The sequence below is a fragment of the Marmota monax genome, unplaced genomic scaffold, assembly GCF_021218885.2.
Source record: "Marmota monax isolate L192 unplaced genomic scaffold, Marmota_monax_Labrador192_F-V1.1 WCK01_AAM20220418_F8-fsc00134, whole genome shotgun sequence".
Classification (NCBI taxonomy): domain Eukaryota; kingdom Metazoa; phylum Chordata; class Mammalia; order Rodentia; family Sciuridae; genus Marmota; species Marmota monax.
In genome coordinates this window covers 492,931-513,021 of record NW_026692281.1, presented here as the reverse complement: position 1 = coordinate 513,021, position 20,091 = coordinate 492,931, and the positions used below count along the sequence as shown (strand labels likewise).

At 38.9% G+C, this 20,091-nt stretch overlaps 1 protein-coding gene across 2 annotated transcripts in view; it reads right to left on the bottom strand.

Annotated features, from left to right (window-relative positions):
• Ophn1 (oligophrenin 1) overlaps positions 1 to 19,882 on the bottom strand; it is a 374,656-nt gene extending 354,774 nt beyond the window's left edge. The window contains exons 1-2 of one of the 2 annotated variants that reach the window (XM_046440297.2): positions 19,246 to 19,882; positions 18,857 to 19,014 (exon numbers count right to left, since the gene is read on the bottom strand). In XM_046440297.2, coding sequence (XP_046296253.1) covers positions 18,857 to 19,010 — 154 coding nt within the window. In that variant the 5' untranslated portion in view covers positions 19,011 to 19,014; positions 19,246 to 19,882. Of the gene's footprint in view, positions 1 to 18,856; positions 19,015 to 19,155 lie in introns of both variants that reach the window. The other variant, XM_046440286.2, reaches the window with a different exon arrangement.
• Between the last annotated feature and the right edge of the window lie 209 nt (positions 19,883 to 20,091).

Here is a 20,091-nt window from a genome sequence, read left to right as displayed (position 1 = left end):
AACTGGAACAGAGGACTCAAAGGCTCCAAACTTGGAGAAATGGTAAGAGATGGAAATATTAATCACCCTTATTTGATCAGTACACCTTGTACACATGTATGGAAATATCACACTGTACCCCATAAATATGTATAATTATTACTTTAATTTAAAATACTTCTTTAAAAACTTCATGTTATTAATTCATTCTTGTTCAGAAACTCAGAAAGTATCCCAGTATGGGAAGCATCAAGACCATAATTCACCTGCAGTTTCAGAAGAGCCAGAAGCTACTGGAGGGCCACACTCTGGGAAAACCTACCCCAAAGGGAACTGTTATTCCTGTAAACTGTTATCCCTGGGACCACTACAAAACAAAACAACACAAAACAAAACTTCTCTGGAGAGAAAACCTAATAAGCAAGTGCCATCTTGCCCAGTGGCCAATTCAATGTATCCATTAGCCAGATCTTCCTGGACTGATTATATTTGACCCAACAGCAGCAATAGCTTTGGTAAGATTGCCAGGCATGGGATCTGGGGTTGTAGCTCAGTGGAAGAGTGCTTGCCTAGCACATGTGAAGCACTGGGGGTTTGATCCTCAGCCCCACATAAAAATAAATAAATAAGCCAGGCACAGTGATACAGTATACCTGTAATCCCAGAGGTTCAGGAGGCTAAGGTAGTAAGATGTCAAGTTCAAAGCCAGTCTCATCAACTCAGTGAGTCCCTAAGCAACTTAGTGAGACTCTGTCTCTAAATAAAATACAGAAAAGGGTTGAGGATGTGGCTCAGTGGTTGATCACCCCTGGGTTCAATCCCTGGTATCAAAAAATAACAATAACAAATAAATAAATAAATAAATAAATAAAGGTATTGTGTCTATCTACAACTAAAATATCTATTTTTTAAAATAATGCCATACATGGGCTAATGTAAATCTGCCTGCTACAATAGAAATATATATAATGGGCTCCACTCAAAAAAATGCCAATTATCTCCATACTGCCTGTGGGATAGAATTTAATTAAAGGCACATGGGTAAGAGGAAGGCAAAAGGATTGGTCCTAAATGTCACTATGGCTTATCTATATTCATGAGCCCCTTTGAATGGCAGTTTTCTACCATGTGGCAATAAGAGGATCCAAAAGACTTAAAATCACAATTTGAAGTGTGGCAGATGAATCATCAAAGTATGACAATTGGCTAGGGGGAAAAATAAAAACAAAGCACAGTAAAGTAAGGCCTCTGAGAGGGCTTCCTCAGGTTTTAGGGGGAGAAGGAGATGTCAGCAGGCCACAGGCAACTCTGAAGAGGGCGCACAATAGGGTTTTACAAAGAGTGAGCTGCATAAAGAAATGGTGTTTGGGAGACAGGCTCAAGGAAAAAGAAAAGGCTAAGCACCAAGCCAGGCCAGAGCTGGGGTATACAGCAGGGAGAATCACGTCAATATGGCAAGGGATTATGCAGGACAACCCAGAGACACAGACTTTCTAAACCCACTGTGCAAGACATAATCACTGACCCCCTTCTGCAATATATCATGATATAGTAGAAAATCTGCAGCACTTAAGAACCAGAAAATTTAGGTTTGGAACCCAATTTGCCACACACTAGCTGAGTAACTTTGAATAAATGACTTAACTTCTCTGAATTTCAATTTCCTCATCTATAAAACAGAGGGAACATTACATGCCCTTGGTTACTTCACCTGTATAACAAACTAATAATACCCTGCTAGATTAGCTCATAGGGTTGCAAGATCAAGTTGATGATCAGTGAAACTGTTTGGTGAAATTAAAAATACTAAGTGCTGGGCAGGGTAGTACATGCCTTTAATCCCAGCAACTCAGAAGGCTGAGACAGGAGGACCACAAATTCAAAGCCAGCCTCAGGAACTTAGTGAGGCCTTAAGCAACTTAGTGAGACCCTGTCTCAAAAATCAAAGGGGTGGGGCTTGGGATGTGCTCAGTGGTTAAGCACCCCTGGGTTCAACCCTCACTACTCCCCCCAAAAAATATGTGTGTACACACACACAAACACAAAGAAGCTATAAGTATTAATATTATTTTATGGTACTGGGGATAAACCCACAATATTGTACATACTAGGTAAGTGCCCTATAACTAAGGTACACTACCAGCCCCCACTGTCACTATTTTATTAAGGATTATTATCTGTGACATCAATACAAACACAATTCCATCTAAGGATAAAACTTTTGTCAAGCAATACGTATATTAGCCCCCAAATATAACATTCACTGATAGTGGAAAAAAAGTATTCAAAAGTCTAAGTCTTTTTTAAAGGTACAAAGATTTATTTAGAAACATAAATACATATAGAAGGAAAAATGGGGGCAATCTAAAGAGAGAGAGACATTCCTTTAGGGTAAAGCAAGAAATACACATTCAAGGGAGAATGTGGGCATCTCCAGAAAATCTCAGGACTTAGCTCTACTACAGACTAGAGGTACTAAAGTTCTCCAAGTCTTAGTTTGCTCATCTCTGAAATGGAGGTAATAACATTTTCCTTCTCAGATTAAGTTACAAAATGTCTGTTCACGTGACTTGTATGTTATAAAGTGCTTGGCAAATGATAGGTTTTCTTTGTTTTGATTTGTTTTTTAATACTAGGAATTAAACACAGGGGCATTTTACCACTGAGCTATACCCCAACCTTTTTTATTTATTTATTTATTTTTTATTTTGAGACAGGACCTCGCTAAACTGCTGAATCTGACTTTCAACTTGCAATCCTCCTGCCTCAGCCTCCGAAGTCACTGGGATTACAGGTATGCACCACTGTGCCCAGTGGCAAATGATAGTTTACACCAATATCTATATCAATATCCACATCCAGGATATCAGTCAGCCTGAATGAAATCATATACACACATCCTAGACTTCTTGGTGCCCAGGATGAACATCACCATACCTAAAACCCAATTTGATTCTTATTAAGAATTATCTCCTCATTTATAAGTGGATTCCCTAAATTTCACAGAATGGGGATGGATGTTCAATTAGTGAAGGTGTGTCTCTTGCTCTTCTGTCTCATCAAGATCCTACTGGGGGGCTGGGTTTGTAGCTCAGTGGTAGAGTGCTTGCCTAGCATATGTGAGGCACTGGGTTCAATCCTCAGCACCACACAAAAATAAATTAATAAAATAAAGGTATTGTGTCCATATACAATTAATTATTTTTTAATTTTAAAAAAAGTTCGTACAAAGCAAAGACCAACCAGAAAAACTACAGCAAGTAACTTCAGACTCCCTGAACTTTCTTCCTTTACCCCACACTTGAAGGTCTGTAAAATGGTCATTCAGGCCAACATAGGAGATGCACTGTTGGCAAAAGGCATTGAAGAGAAAACTAGTCTCCTCTTTCACAAGGTGAAATCAATTGGCGGAGGGTTGGGGGGGATGCACAGGCTCAGCAAATAGAGGTTGATGAAGAGAAGAGCTGGGTTTTTGTTGTTGTTGTTGTTTTGGGGTGGGGGGCGGATACCAGGGATTGAACTCAAGGGCACTTGACCACTGAGCCACATCCCCAGCTCTATTTTATATTTTATTTAGAGACAGGGTCTCACTGAGTTGCTTAGTGCCTCGCTAAATTGCTGATTCTGGCTTTGAACTCATGATCCTCCTGTCTCAGCCTCCCGAGCCGCTAGCACTATGGGCATGCATTACTATGCCCAGCTGAGAAGAGCTGTTTTATGAGGCACAGTGACAGTGAATAGAGCCCAGGAGTAAAACCAGTTACTGACTTCTATGGTTAACTGATTCTGTGACCCAGGGGAATACCTCAGTTTCCTCACAATAAAATAAGAAAGACTTAAATGAAATTTTTTCTCTTAACAGTCCCTTGAACTGTATGAATTCATCTCCAGCAAGATACTGCCCATTAATCAAAAAGAAAAGGAAGCTGGGCATGGTAGCACACACCTGTAGTCTCTGCTACTTGAGAGTCTGAGGCAGGAGGATCACTTGTGCTCAGGAGCTCTGGATTAGCCTGGGCAACATAGTGAGAGTCCTCCGTCTCAAAAGGAAAAAAAAAAAAAGCAAAGGAAATGGTTAAATAGCAACTACTCTTCACAAGGGAAAAGCAAACAATGCCAAGAAATCCCAGCTTTCTTTCTCTCCCTTTCCATTCTGCTAGCGTGGCTACACAATCCCTGGCTGATCTTCTGTCCAATTAGCACACTGGCCCCCTTTGCTTTCCCATTTAGTAACATTACACTATGTTCATCCCACTAAACCCTGAAGTGCTAGGCATGCGCTCTAGAAGGCAAAGCTCTCCAGATCAACCACAGTGGGAGAGATATCAATATTTCCCATGTTTAAGAACAAGAGAAATTCAGCATGGTGACAATGGAGGTAGGAACATTCTCTTTAAGATTCCCCTGTTAGGGCTGGGCTTGTGGCTCAAGTGGTAGAGTGATCACCTAGCACATGTGACGTGCTGGGTTCAATCCTCAGCACCATATAAAAATAAAATAAAGATATTGTGTCCTCCTAAATCTAAAAAAAATAAATATTTTTTAAAAAGATTCTCCTGTTGTTTTTTGTACATTCTGTTCTAAACAAAAGTTGTAAGGGGCAGCTATAAAACACCTCCATGCCTTGTTACCCACCCTACCCCCCCCCCAACTAATGAATTCAGGATGGATGAATTTAGGATTAGTCTCCAGCTGTCAACTGCCACATGCATAATACATATTTTTCCAATCACAGGGTATGGCTTTTCCACGACAGCCTGGCTCTGGAAAGAGAGTTGGAAGCTGAAGTGTGGCCCTCCTGCTTCTGGGAAGTCCTTAATGAAAACCATTTGCAAAAACTGCCTTGATGCTCCTAATATGGTACTGTCATGCTGGGTCCACTGCTTGCCACTTGTGAGAAATTCCATGCTGCCTTAGGATAAAAATACTATGAAGGTGGAAATTGTCACCCGTTAGTAATGCCACACATTTCCCAATATATACTACTAAGTACATGAAAAGCAGCTGTTTGCCATAAGAGGTCAACAGACGAGCAAGAAGTGTGGAGGCCCCTGGAACTGCCCAACCAGCTGGTTTAGACACTCGGGACAGGAAACAAAAGAGGACAGGGTGTCACAACACCACCAAGATGTATTGTCAGCTCTATACAACAAAGGCAAGAAAACACAATCAGATCCTAATTAAATCGGGGCTAGATTGCTCAGCAGGGAAAACACCTGATCTCAGCCATGATGGGAGCTAAGAATGAAAGGGAACCTTCCACTAACAGTGCTTTACTGATAACTGGGTAATTTCAAATAAAAGCACCACCATCCCCAATAAAGAGCATACAGAGAGTCTAAACACAAAGTACCTGCTTCAGAAGTACAATGCAGAAAGAACCTTGAATGGGAGGGCGGGAAATATTATTCTGATCCCAATCTGGATTCTAGCTCTAGGACCCTAGAGGAGTAATTCTCTCTCTTGGCTTCCTTTGCATTGAATATAAACCCAATGGAGCATATGTAAATGTTTCTAAATAACCTTCCAGGGCCAATGTTCTGTAAAGAAGGGTCAAAGGCAGATCTAAGTATAAAAGACAAGAACCTCTCCTTCTCTAGTCACAATATAGCTTTTTTGATATGGCTCTGAGATATTACCATAAAATTTACAGAAAGTGTACAATTAAGTGGGTTTTAGTAAAATCACAGAGTTGTGCAACTGTCATCACAATCTACTCTTAGAAAATGTTTGTTACAACAAAAAAAGAAATTCCTTACTCATGAGTAGTCACAATATATTCCAGACCCTCTGGCCCTAGGCAAGTACTAACCTGTACTCTAATAAATTTGCTTTTCTGAACATTTCATATGAAAGTAATAATAAACAATATGTAGTATTTTATGACTTTTTTTGCGTATTACAAGGTCTTCAAAGCTCATCTATGTTTTACCATGTATCAGTACTCCATTATTTTTCATTGTCAAATACTATTCCATGGTATAAATATACCATATTTTATTTATCTGTTTTCCAGTTGATGGACCTTTATGTTGTTTCCACCTTTTAGCCTTTGTAAATAATTCTGTGATTAAATCCATCAAGAAATTTTTGTGTAGACATGTATTTTTATTTCCCTTGGGTACATGAAGAGTAGATTGTTGGGCCTCAGTGTAAGTGTATGGTTCACCATTTTAAAGAACTACTAAACTTTTCTCCAAAGTGGCTGTACCATATTACATTCACAGCAGCAATATGAGAGCTGCAAACTCTTCACATCCTCTCCAACAAGTGTTCGTCTTTTGTTATAATAGTCATCCTAATGGGAAGGGTGCAGTATCTTATAGTGGTTTTGATTTGTATTTCCCTAAGGACTAATAATGTTAAGAATCTTTTCACATCATTATTGGTTATTTGTATATCTTCTTTAGAAAACAGCCATTCAAAAACTTTTCCAATTTTTAACTGAATTATTTTTATTTTATTAAATTTTACGCTTTATATATATACTCTATATGTAGTCTCATAGCAAATGTGTGGTTTTTGAATATTTTCCCTCTTTGTGGGAATGTGCGAGAGGTTCTAGACAGGGAAACTAGGGTACCTTTTTGTTTTGGATAGTATAATTTCTATCACAAAATGTTTTAATTTGTATAACTCCAATCCACCCTTTTTACCTTTTATCACTTATGCTTTTGGTATCTCATTTAAGAAACCATTGTCTAATCCAAGGTCAGTAAATTTTACACCATTTCTTTCTTTTAAGGATTTTAGTTTTAAGCTTACAATTAGTAATCCGATCCACTTTCAGTTATTTTTTATATGCTTTAAGGTAAGGGTCCAACTGCATTCTTGTGCATGCAGATATCCAGTTGACCCAGCTCCATTCATTGAAAAAGACTACTCATCCTCCCACTGAATTATTTTGGCAGCCTTCTTGAAAATCAATTGACCAGAAATATAAGGATTTACTTCTGGATTCTAAATTCTATTCTATTGATCTCCATGCCAATCTTTATGCCAATACCATATTGTCTTAATAATAGGTTTGAAATTGAGAAAGGTTAAGCCTCCAACTATGTTCTTTTTCAAGACTGGCTGATCTGAGTCCTTTCATTTCCATATGAATGTTAAGGTTTCCTTACCAATTTCTACCACAAAGCTGGGTGGTTATTTCACTAGGAATAATAGTGAATCTGTACATCAATTTTGGGACTATTGCCATCATAATATTAAGTCTTTGAATCCATAACTATGGTATTTCTTTTCCTTTATTATATCTTTAATCTATTTCAATGATTCTTTTAAGTTTATTTGTAAATATTTTACCTTTTTTGATGATACTTTGAATAGATTTTTTCTTCATTTAAATTCAGATTATTCATAATGTAGAGAAATGCAACCTAGCTAGACATGGTGGCACACACCAGCAACTTAGGAGGCTGATGTTGGAGGACTGCCAAGTTCAAGGCCAGCCTCAACAACTTAGCAAGGCCCTAAGTAATTTAGCCAGAATTATTTTATTTTATTTTGACCTATCTCAAAATTTAAAAAAAAAAAAAAAACAATGAAAGAAGGGTAGGGGATATAGCTCAGTGGTAAAGTGCCCCTGGGTTCAGTCCCCAGTAGGGGGCTGGGGTGGAAGGAAAAATATAACTCATTTGTGTATACTGCTCTTGCATCCTACAACCCTGATGAACTTATTTATTACACTGAATAGTTACCAATAAATTCTTCAGGATTTTCTACATACAAGATCACTCATGTGTAACTAGAGATAGCTTTACTACTTTCTATCCAATCTGAATGTCTTTTATTTCTTTTCTTTGTTTTTTTTTTTATTTTGTTTTGTTTTGGGGGGGGTATTTTTTTTTGCCTAATTGCCCTGTCTAGTACCTCTAGAATAGAAATATCAGGATCAATGGCACATGCCTATAATCCCAGCAGCTTGGGAGGCTAAGACAGGAGAATCACGAGCTCAAAACCAGCCTCAGCAACTTAGCCAGATCCTGAGCAACTTGGTGAGACCCCTCAAAATTATATATATATATATATATATATATATATATATATATATATATATATATATATATATATATATATATATATTAAAAGGATTGGGTATGTGGCTCAGTGATTTAGTGCCCTTGAGTTCAATCCCTGGCAGAAAGAAAGGAAGGAAGGAAGGAAGGAAGGAAGGAAGGAAGGAAGGAAGGAAGGAAGATAGATCGATCAGGTTAGACTTCATTGCCTTATCCCTGATACCAGAAGAAATACATTAAATGTGTTCCCACTAAGTACAATCTTATCTGTGGGTTTGTCATAAATGCACTTTATCAGTTTGAGAAAACTTCCTTTTGTACCTAATTTGTTTTTAACATAATAAAGTGATGAAGTTTTAAAAATACTTTATCATCATCTGAGGTAACTGAGTGAGGTTTCCCCTTTATTTTAATTATATGTTAGTTTTTCAACACTGTGACAAAACACCTCATAAAAATCAACTAAAAGGAGGAAAAGTTTATTGTGACTCATGATTTTAGGGTTTTTAGTTCATAGCTGGATCCACTGCTTTCAGGTCTATGGCAAGGCAGAAACATCATGGCAGGAAAGTTTGGGTGAAAGAAAGATACACACCTCATGGAAGGTAGGAAGCAAAGAGAGAAGAAGGGACCAGGGATAAATATACTACCCACAGGGCAGACCCCCAAAGTCCTACTCCCTTCAACTGGGTCCCACCTCCTAGAAGGTCTACCTCCTCCTGATAGTCAAGTCAAACTATGAATCTATCAATGGATCAGCCTACTGATATTGTTAGAGCCCTCATGATCCAAGCAATTCCTAAAAGCCTCACCTCTGAACACTGCTGCTTTGGAAACCTTGATCCATGAACCTTTGGAAGACATTCCAGATCCAAATGCAAAGACATTAAAAGTATCTTTGCATTCCAGGAATGTATTCCACTGATGATAGCATATAATTCTTTCTGTATGTTGCTAGATTTGGTTTGCTAATATAGTCTTGAGGATTTTTGCATCTATATTCTGAAAGGAACTCAATCTATATTTTTCTTGTGGTGTCATTGTCTAGTTTGGTACCAGGGAATGCTGATACAATCTCTGGGGCTTTGTTTGTTTTTCTTCATTTTTTTTCTTTCTTTGCTCACACTGGATAATCTCAATTGACCTATGTTCAAGTTCTTTGATGCTTTCTTTCACTAACTTAAATCTACTGTTGAGCATCCTTTGTGATGTTTTCATTTCAGTGATTTTATTCTTCAACTTCAGAATTTTTTAATTTAGTTTTCTTTTATAATCATCCATTTATACTGTCCCCTTGATAAGTCACTATTTCCATGTATTCCTTTAAGTATTTAGACATGATTTCCTTCTATTTTTTAACATGTAAGCTAATTTAATTTTTTTTATCTAAATTCCAAACTTTAGACTCCATCACAGCTTTTATTGACATTTTTTTCTTTTGTACACACCATACTATCCTATCTGGTTACATGTCTGATTTTTGTGGTTGTTGATTTTGAAAATTGGACATTTCAGACAATATAATGTGATAGTGCTTGAAATCACCTCCTGCCCCCAAAGGTTGTATTGTTATTGTTATGTTCTTGTTATTATTTTTTGCTTGGCATCTTTCTTGGACTAATTCTGTAATGTCTGTATTTCTTGTGGTATTCAGGCACTAAAGCCTCAGCTTGGTTATCTTAGTGGTCAGCTAATCACGAGATCTTCTACCTTTTGCTAAGGGGTTTTGATGTGCATGTTGGGGCATGCCTTCAACCCTCAGACAGATAAGTTACAATTCTGCCTCAAATTCAACTACAAATAGGAAATTGTGACTCTCTCAGGTCTTTTCAGGGTACATAGACAACTCTGGGCATATGTGTGGCTCTCTAGATCCCCAAGAATATTTCAACTTTTCAAAATTCCCTGTGAACGTCTCATTTCCCAGTTATTTATGTTATGTTTTTGGCCAGGCTCTTATTTGCCCTGTATAGGATCATCTCAGCCGTGATTTTAAACACTCTGGAATTAGGGTTTTCCCACCAAGCTTATGCTATGTCAATTGAAGTGATGACAAGTACTATAAAGGAGGCTTTTCTAGTTATCTTCTAAATAAATCAAATTTTGACAAGGCTCTGACTATGGGACTTTTGTGGAGCTATAAACTTAATCTTTCCTGTCATGTGCAGCAAGCCTGCTGATTTTCATAGTCTCCATAGTTAAGAAGCTGCTGGTTCTCCTCAAAGCTAGGGAGAAGGGAATAGGAAGCAAGGTAAGCTAAATTGTCACTAATCTGCTACTATAGAGATTCAGCAGTTTTTCTTCAATAAACAATCTTAAGTCATTGCAAGCTTTTGGTAAATTTTCAGAGCTCTGAAAAAGTTGCTTTTGACAACTTTTGCCAGTGTCTTTTTGCTTTTATGGGTGAGTGGAATTTCAGAGTTTTCAGATCATAGTCTCTTCATGTACACTCTTTTTCTTAATATTTATTTTTTAGTTATAGGTGGACACAATACCTTTATTTTATTTTTATGTGGTGCTGAAGATCAAACCCAGTCCCTCACACATGCTAGGCAAGTGCTCTACCTCTGAGCCACAATCCCAACCCCTCTCATGTACACCCTTAAAGAAATCTTGTTGGAATAGCTGAGAATTTGCTTACAATGGAACTCACTCTTAAGCGGGCACAGGTTAAAAGAAGTGCTGGGGTAAAGTCTTTGTTAAAGGGTAGACAAAATGTTGACAGTTGCTACAACTATAGTGGAGAAATGGGGAATGGGGACATATAAGGAAGGAAAAGGTTTACCCTTTTGTAGATTTTTAATTTTTTTTAGTTGTAAATGAACACACTACCTTTAATTATTTATTTATTTATTTACTTACTTACTTACTTACTTATTTATATGTGGTGCTGAGGATCAAACGCAGCACCTTAGGCATGCTAGGCAAGTGCTCTACGACACTGAGCTATATCCCCAGACCCCTTTTGTAGCTTTTGACTGTTGTGCCATGTTCATATGTTACTACCCTGAAATATTTTAATATACTTCTAAAAGAAGAATGAATAAGTATGTGCTTTAGATTTCCCCTAAAGATTCCATGAGATATACTATATTCTGTATGCTTCTGAGAAACTACCCATTCACTTAAAGTGTCTTACTCATTACCAAGGCAATTAACTATCAAAGTGGTAAAGCAGGTCTCTCTGACTTAGGAACTCCTCCTCCTCCTTATGTTATCCTTCTTTACAATAAACAGCTTCATCACCATAATCTAGCTCCTTTATTTCACCCCACATATCTCTACTTCATAATATGTGATGGAATATATTTTTCACCCTGAACTTCCTCTTCATAGCTCTCACAGCTGTGATTACTTAAATTGATAATAAGGTATTTAATATATGTTCCAATAAGGTATTTAATATATGTTCCAAGAGGGCAGAGCTTCCAGCAGCCTCATTCCCCATTGTATCTCCAAATTGCCTTTATATTGCCCCAGGTTTAGCACTTTATGCAAGCCTGGTAAAGCTTTATGAGGGCCCTCTAACCCACTAGAAAAACATTACTTTGAGATTTCAAGGGTACTCCCCTGGAAAAGTATGTCTTTTCAGATCCTCAGGGACTTTTAGGAAATGTCTGTAGTAAGTGATTAGAGAAACAGATGCCAGATTAAACAAAAGATTTTGGCTACGCTTTAAAAAAATAAGGCTATAAAAATGAAAAGTAATTTTCCTTCATTACTCTTAAGTCTGATTGGAAAATTTTTCTTAATGGGCAAGTCTAAAATCTTCCATACCCTACCTCAACACCATCCCAAAACCCTAGAAAGAACTGTTCCTTATAAATGGTCACACTAAAAAGCCAATTTGGTTCACTTTTTCACCCTAGTTCCCCCAGTACCCCACTTCAGCTACTTTGGAATTTAATTATTCACATCTACTAACAGCAATACTGAAAAATATACTACCCTTTGATCTGAGTTACACTGGAGGTGTAAAATAACTCCATGTGCTCAAAGACACTGATTAAATATCACTGGGATAATGACAGGATATCTCCTGAATGACAATGTCTATTATATCACCAACTCCTCCCTATACACATGACACTACACCCACCCCAAAGGGAGCAAAAGCTTTGGATTCCCTCCCCATAGAGCTATTCAGGGCAGAACTGAAGGGAATCTGATTGACATCTCCTAAGCAGTAGTCAACAAGTGGCTACTCAAATAGGCCAGCATGAATCAAGTCATCTACTCATGCTGTATATTTCAGTTGGATTGTCCCTTTGCCTAGTCTCCTAGAGTAAAGATAAATGGGCTCTGAAGAATCAATTCAGGATATTTAAGTATTTGAATGAGACGGTGGTAACTAGAAAACAGAGAATGATATAACCAGAAGGAAACCTCAAGATTATTACCCAAGCCCCTAAGTTTATAAATGAGAAAAATAAGGGTCACAAAGTCAAAGACTTACTCAAACTCATGCAGCTAGTTAGCGGCAGAGTTAGAACCAACCCATCCTCCCAGGAAAACACTCAACAGGTAGGTGCCCAGATGTCAAACAAGAGCTTGAAAAGCACCCCAAAAGGTGACCTTAATGCAAACATCTAAGTCTCTTACTTAAAAGTATAGAATATAAAGAAAGTAGCTTTCTTTTAAAAATTTAAGACTGTAATAGTAAAGCTATATAAATCTTATCATTTCTACTTTATCAAATTTATGTGCTTTATTTTTAGTATAGAAGGCATCTTTGGGATTCTTTTAAAACCTAAAAAAGGGCTGGGGATGTGGCTTAGTGGTTAAGTGCCCCTGGGTTTAATCCCTGGTACCAAAATAATAAATAATAAATAAGTTTTAATTAGTCCAAGACAGTCTTGGTATGTATGGTTATATATGTATATGTATGGGTTTAGCAATACAATTTTTTTCTGACATCTGTTTTATATATACACACATTTACATACAAAATATGTTACATATAAAATAGATTATGCTTGGTTTTGAAAAGTCATTTTTAAATTATTTGATTTTTTGTTTAAATACTGTCATGTCTACAAAAATAATGTGAAAATTTATGTAAACATAAAAATAGGAACTTATCATTGGGTTTATCATTCCTTTCTGAAACTGTTGAACCACAGTATGCAATGCAAAAAAAATAGTATATCATGGGGTATTAGAGCTGAAAGTGAGCTATATTAAGCCCCTTCCCCCATCCCCATCTTTGTAAAGCCACAGACCCCACAGCCCCTGTGAAATGACTTACCAAAGCCAAAGATCACATTAATAACAGAACCAGGACTACATCCAGCTATCCAGATGCCACATCCAGGGTTTTTTGCCATTATAACATTATTCCACCTCTGCTAATTTGTAAATGGTATCCAGCCCTCAAAGAAATCTCTATCTGAAAATTGTCACTCTCCATTTTTCCTAGCTCATTAGAGTTTAAGTCTCATAGATAGATAAAACTAGAGATCACCTAGCTCAAATATTGCAATCCAGTTGAATCTTTCTGCAAAAAAAAATGTTTTATTTGGCTAAAACTAAAAATGTGAAGGCCTTTTGAATATGGTGAGACAGCTATATTTTACTGTAATAACTGTGTCTCTATTACCCTACTTTGAGCAGCTACATACTTCTGGTTTCTCCTTAACTTCTGATAGCATTTGAGCCTGGTATCCTTGAGTCCAGTGTAGGCATAATTAGGAGAACACCAAAGTAAAATTAGCTAATGGAAAATGTGAGATATGGGATTACATTCTATCAACAGCTACATTCACTACCTTACCAGTAAAAATCCATTTAAATCTTTTAGGTTAACTAGATATGCCAGAGATTTGCAAATTACAGCTACTGAGGCAATCCTTCAACCTACTATTTTTGTATATTCCCCTCCCCCAGCTGAACTGAGAATGGTTTTCTTATATTTAAACGGTTGAAAAAAATCAAAGAAAGAATATTTCATGACATATGAAAAGCTTGTGAAATTGATATTTTAATGTCAATTAATAAAGTTTTATTAAAATATGCTCATCTTACTTTGTATGGCTGCTTTCTCACAACAAAGGCAGAATTGGGTAGTTTTCAGAGACTGCATGGCACTCAAAGACTACAGAACATACTATATTTTCCTATATAGAAAAGGTTTGCTGGTCCTAAGATTTATATATTATTTTAAAAAATGCAAGCTTTCAAATTCGGTGATTAAAAGTCACAAATATTTGTGTGGGATTACTAATACCTTATACATCACTCTCAGATGAATCTGCCTAAAATACAGCTCAAATTATACCCCTGTCCTACCAAAAATCTTCTTTTAGCACTCCCTAGGGGATGCGGGGGGTATAGATTATTGGTAGAGGACTTGCCCAGCAAGTGCGAGGCTCTGGGTTCCATCTTTAGCACCACAAAAAAATAAAAGAAAAAGAAAGAAAGAAAAGAAAAAAAAAGGAGAAAAGCATCCTTTGCCTATAAAGTCTGAAATTCTTGACAGATCTTGTATGGTCTTATCTTACTCTTCCATTCCAACTTCATTTCCCAAGCCTCTCTTTTTGCATCTTATATACCAGATGACCTGAATCATTTGTCATCCCTTCACACTCTGTGTCATTCCTACTATATGAAACTCTTTATTCTGAATACAGTGTTGTACTGCAAAATAAGCAGGTTCTTTAGAGACAAATTTAGGTTGTATTTCAGATTCTTACCCTTATTAGTTCAGGAAGCTAACTTCTCTGAACTTCAGTTTTCTTATCTATAGAATGTGACAATAATCTTTATCCCAAGCTGCAAATGTAGCTCCGTGGTAGAGTGCTTCCCTAACATGTGTGAGGCCCTAGGTTCAATCCCAGCACCACAAAATAATAACAATATTATTACTTATCTCATAAAACTGTTACAAGATGACCGCCTGGCATATGGGAACAGCTAAATAAGTGATAAGTGTTATTACTTCTGCTTAAATCCAATCCTACCCTCCTCCTTTGCTTTTCCTCTGTCCTCCCACTGGGAAATGAGCTCTCCCTGTGTCACATACCATTATGCCTACTTATCCCTCTCTTAGATTCTAATCTGTATCTACTACCTTATATAACAGTAATTTCTCTCTACTACTTGCCCAGGAACTTATTGAGGGCAGAATTCATCTGTGACTCACTCTGTATGTCTCACAGACCTCTGAACAATGACTTGAACATAGTATGTGCACAAGTATTTATTGAATGAATGGTATGTGTTTGCTGAACTATATATAACGTGCATTAGCTGTCTCATATTGCTTAGGGATAAGTAAGGGGTCACAACACTTGTTCTGTATAATGCCTAGGTTCAGTGCTTGGCAAATATTCAAATAACATCAAGGACTAAAACCACCATCATGAAAACAAGGGCAAACGGAAAAATGGGCAATACAGTCACCTTTCAGAATGATGGTCTTTTTCTTTCCCATTAGTTAAAGTTATAATCGTCTTGTGCTCCAAAAATTAGAACTAGAGCACATTTAAAGGAGGAGGGGGAAATTAACCACTTCCTCAAGGGAGTCAGGTGAATATCACTCATAACATCAATTACCTCTGAGCACAGAGCTAAATAAATCTAAATATTTAAACAGGACCTACATTCAATGAATTAATCATCACACACAGTTGTGACTACAGCCCTTATCTAAAGCTCTATACAAAATAAGGATAAAGCATAGACATCAAATTCCATCTGCATTAACAATTGTTTTTTTAAAAGTTGCTAATGATTTTTGCAACACAGTACAACACATCTCATTGGTTCCTAGAAACACTAGTTATTTGAATTTGTGGTCAAATTAATTAGTTAAATTAAAAGGTATCAGTCATTCTCCTGCCTTTTAATGCCAGACTCCTGATGCTACCCAAGATGGATCCATGCACAGGAATACAAAACCCATGGCTGAGACATGCCAATGTAGAGGGTGACACTTCCAACAGGAGAACAGCAAAAAAAAAAAAAAAATGGTCTCGGTTTTCAACTTCTGCTTATGCATTTCCCTCCTGAAATCTACTGAAAATTACACATTCACCAACAGATTTATCAGTGACCAGAAGATGTATTATCAACAATGTACATTGTTTTGCCATTTCCATTTACAAAGCACTTTTAGAATCCATTAATTCTGCTGAGCTTTGCAACAACTCTGTGAGGTAGATATAATTACCACCATTCTTTTTTTGAGACAAGGTCTCACTATATTTCCCAGGCTGACCTTGAATTCTCATTTCCCTGCCTCAACCTCACAAGTAGCCGGGATTACAAGTGTGCACCACGGTGCCCAGTTTGCCACCACTTTTCATTTTAATTGCACAAATTTATGGAGTACAGTATCATAATATGATAAATGTGTAGCGTCTAATAACCCAATGACAATACTTGACATTTCCTCTCCTTAACATCAAAAAAATTAATTACTCCTATTTTACAGATGAAGTGATTTGTGCCAAATCCCAAGATGGGGAAGCCAAGACTGTAACCCAGGTCTTCAAACTCCAATTCTAGTATTCTTTCTCCATTTTTTCTCCACATAAAGCGAAAGAACACCTTTGTCTTGTATCGACCCTACTTATTCTCAGAAATCCACCCAGCTGGCACAGTGTGAGGAAACAGTAGGAGTATAAACATTACTGTGGTCTAGACGGTGGGAAACATCCGTCTTTGCCTCTCACTACTCAAGCAATTCTAATTCATTCAACTTAAAGAAATGGAGCTAGCTTTTAATTCCGACCCATTCTATTTTTGGCTTTCTATGTATACTAAAAAAAAAAAAAAAAAAAAAAAAAAAAAAAAAAAAATCAAAAAGCCCCTTAGCCTAGAATATCTTTTGATCTTTTGACCATGTGCAAAGGTTTGGGCCTGCATAATTGTTGACTCTTACTCTTTTAATCTTACCAAAGAAGTACAGAGCAGGATGGTGGCACATACCTGAAATTCTAGCTACTTGGAAGGCTGAGGCAGAAGGATCTCAATTGTGGGTCCAACCTGAGCAAATTAACAAGACCTTGTCTCAAAGTTGTTGTTGTTGTTGTTGTTGTTTTTTAAAAGAGATGGGGATGTATATTAGTAGTAGAGTGTCCCTGGATTCAATGCCCAGTACCACCAAAAAAAAATAATAATAATAAATTAAAGAAGGAAAGAATTTAAATCACTCTTTTTCTCTAGCTTGAAAAACATTTCAATGTTTTATTAAACTGCATTTTTTTCCTTTCAAATCTTAATCTCTTTGATATGCCTTAGCTGGTCATTTTTTAGCACAAACACTTTCGGCTTACCATCTATTTCACAAAGCTACCTGCTTCCTAGGGCTTTTAATGAGATTCAATCTGGATTCCTTACCAAGCAGTTTGTTATAGGAAGAAAACAAGCAACAAAGCACAAACATTCCCCATTTTCCTCCCAGAGAAATCTTGCCTTTCTATTTCTGTGGCACAATCTATTCTTAACCTCTCAAGGAACTCTATTAAGTGGAGACACACCCCAAAGCCTGATCTATATGTCTATCTGGAAGGATCAGCATTTCAAATACCCCATCTTTAAGGTGCTACTAGGCATTTACTCTTGATAAGAATACAATAGATGATTGAATTCAACCAAAGGACCTGCCGGAACTTAAATGGTTTATAGATTCTGACCAAAAGTGGAGAGATGACAGATGTGCAGAGAAAGCACAAAATTCAAGGGGCCAATCCGAAAAAAACGGCACAAGAAATACCAGCTGGTAGCAGTTACCATCACACTAAAGCTCCTAAGGCTCTCCCCCTCTCTTGCTTGGCTACAATCAGGTCCCCACATTGAACATAGACACACTATTTTGGGAATAAATCCACTTGAAAAAAGTTATAAGCATAGAGGGACATATATGCCAGTGAGTTTATTTTTTGCAATCATCTTTCAGCCAAGAAGAGAAAAAATTAATTATCACTCCACTCAATCATTACCCTCCATTCTTCTGGGTATATATTTTGGCACAAAGCATTGGCTTGCTGTACTCTCATTGGGGATGTTTATTATTCTTTCTTTTACTCCAAGCCTCCTCCCAACCAACAGAAATAAAAACCTCCACACACAGAGGGGGAGGGAAATAGAGTCCCACAGCCAAGTCAGCTGTGACCACTAGAAAAGCCAAGTTAGGTGACGTTCCTTTCAGGGTAGTGGCCCCCATCCCTAACACTGTATTTTATTCCCTGGGGGTTAGACTGCTTGTGCCAGGGAGCAGGCAGGTCTTTGTTCCAAGCTCAAGCAGACTTCAGTGGCATGTGAAGCCAACCAATAATTCTGAACTTAGACTGACCTTGACCTAGGCCATAGCTCAGTATGTTAAAGAAAAAAATCACTAGGGCAAAGGTGTTTTCTTTAGAAAATAACTTGCCATGGGGATTTTTTTACTGTACTACTTATCTGTAGTAACCAAAGGTCAGGACAAAATCATGACTCCAGCTGTTGGCCTTAATCCCCAAATCTTTAGGAGCCTGAGGGAGTTCCTTGGTCAGCCTGGATGTCATCTGGCACCTGACAAGGGTGGTGAATATGTCTCACAGTACCTTCAGATTATCCTTTCAAACAACCATCTGCCTAAGTAAGGCTAACTGCAGAGCAAGAGAGTCCTTGGCACAGCTACAGATCATGTCTCATAAGGTCAAGTCCACTAAAGAGAAAGGCTGAAAGTTTTGGTTGTATCTACCATTTTCCACCTCTACTGACCCCCATCCCAAAGGGTGGGAAACCCATTTGCCTCACGCGCTTGGAAGGAGTCACCCTAAAGCCTCCCTTCCTTCACCCTGCTGTGAGTAAAGATTTAAAGGCAAGAGCCACCGGCTCAGGGAAACAGCTCCTGGAAGCCTTCTACTTACTTCTCATGGCGCTGATAAGCGCGTTGCCGTCTTTGATCACGTCTTTGATGAATTTATTGGTCCTCTCCAGCTCCTGCTCATAACACTTGAGCCTCTCACGGAAGTCGGGGCTGTCCAAGTAGCAATCGCTGAACTCCAGTGGAGGATGCCCCATGGTTCTGATGACCGGGATTGTGGGAGAGAGGAAAGACACAAAGACCAAGAGCATCAGTGGCACAGTGAGGGGAGCAGAAGGGATGGACTGAACCCTGGACAACCTTAAGGAGCCTCTTAGCCTCCCTCCCTTTGGAAATAAGTACCTGTTCCAATGAGATTCCTGGGAAGCAGTGGCTGGTGCGTACGAGGAACGCGCGGCCCGTAGGTGGCTTCAGGTGACTGGGAAGGCTTACCAATGCAGTCGGATCCTGATGGGGTGCTGCCTAGTAAGCAGCATACCCGCTTGGCATCGCCCCTCCTTATAGGCAGCAGAAACCGCAGCCTGACCGGCTTGCCTCCGAAGACGGGCCGGATCCTTCCTGAGCACTCGCAAACGTGACACTTCGGCCCGCCCAGGGTGTAGGCGGGGGTGAGCGCTGGGGTTGGGAGCCGCCTCTCCTAGCTCCTCGCTCCTCGCTCCAGAGCTAGCTGAAGATTTCCTACGCCGAACTCCGCGGGCAACCCGGATCGCACTGTCCCCTCCCCCTTCTTAAAGCCAGCGCCTCCGCCCCGCCCCAGCGAAGCCCGAAATCCCAGCCTGGGCGCTCAAGCTCTCTATTCAACTGTCTTCCTTGTGCCCTAGGGTTTCGTTACCCGGGTCCGGCAGCTGCTGAGAGTTTTTCCTAGTCCAAGCTTGCTGTCCTGTGAGGAGCCAGAAGGGTTAAGCCCGGGGGCGGCAATGAAACGTAGCCTTCCTCCCTAGACACCAAAGCGGGAAGCAGAGGGCAACAACGCGGCACACAATAGCCGCGGTAGCTCGGCGCTTCCCTACGGAAACTGGGGAGCAGTCAGCGCCCTAGGACTCCAGCTGGAAAGCGTGGCGGCCTGGGAGATGTAGTCTTTCAGTCTGCAAGTCTCATGACTCCTCCCTGCGGTCTCCCCACCACCCCACCAGGGCGGTCGCTCTCCCAGATCGGCATTCCCAGTCTCTGCCAGGCTCCCTGGCAGCACCCAGTCCCAAGGGACAGGTGCGTGGCTCGGGAGAGTCCATGGAAAGTTTCTGCATCTGGATCAAGAACCCGGGAGGAATGGATGGTGGG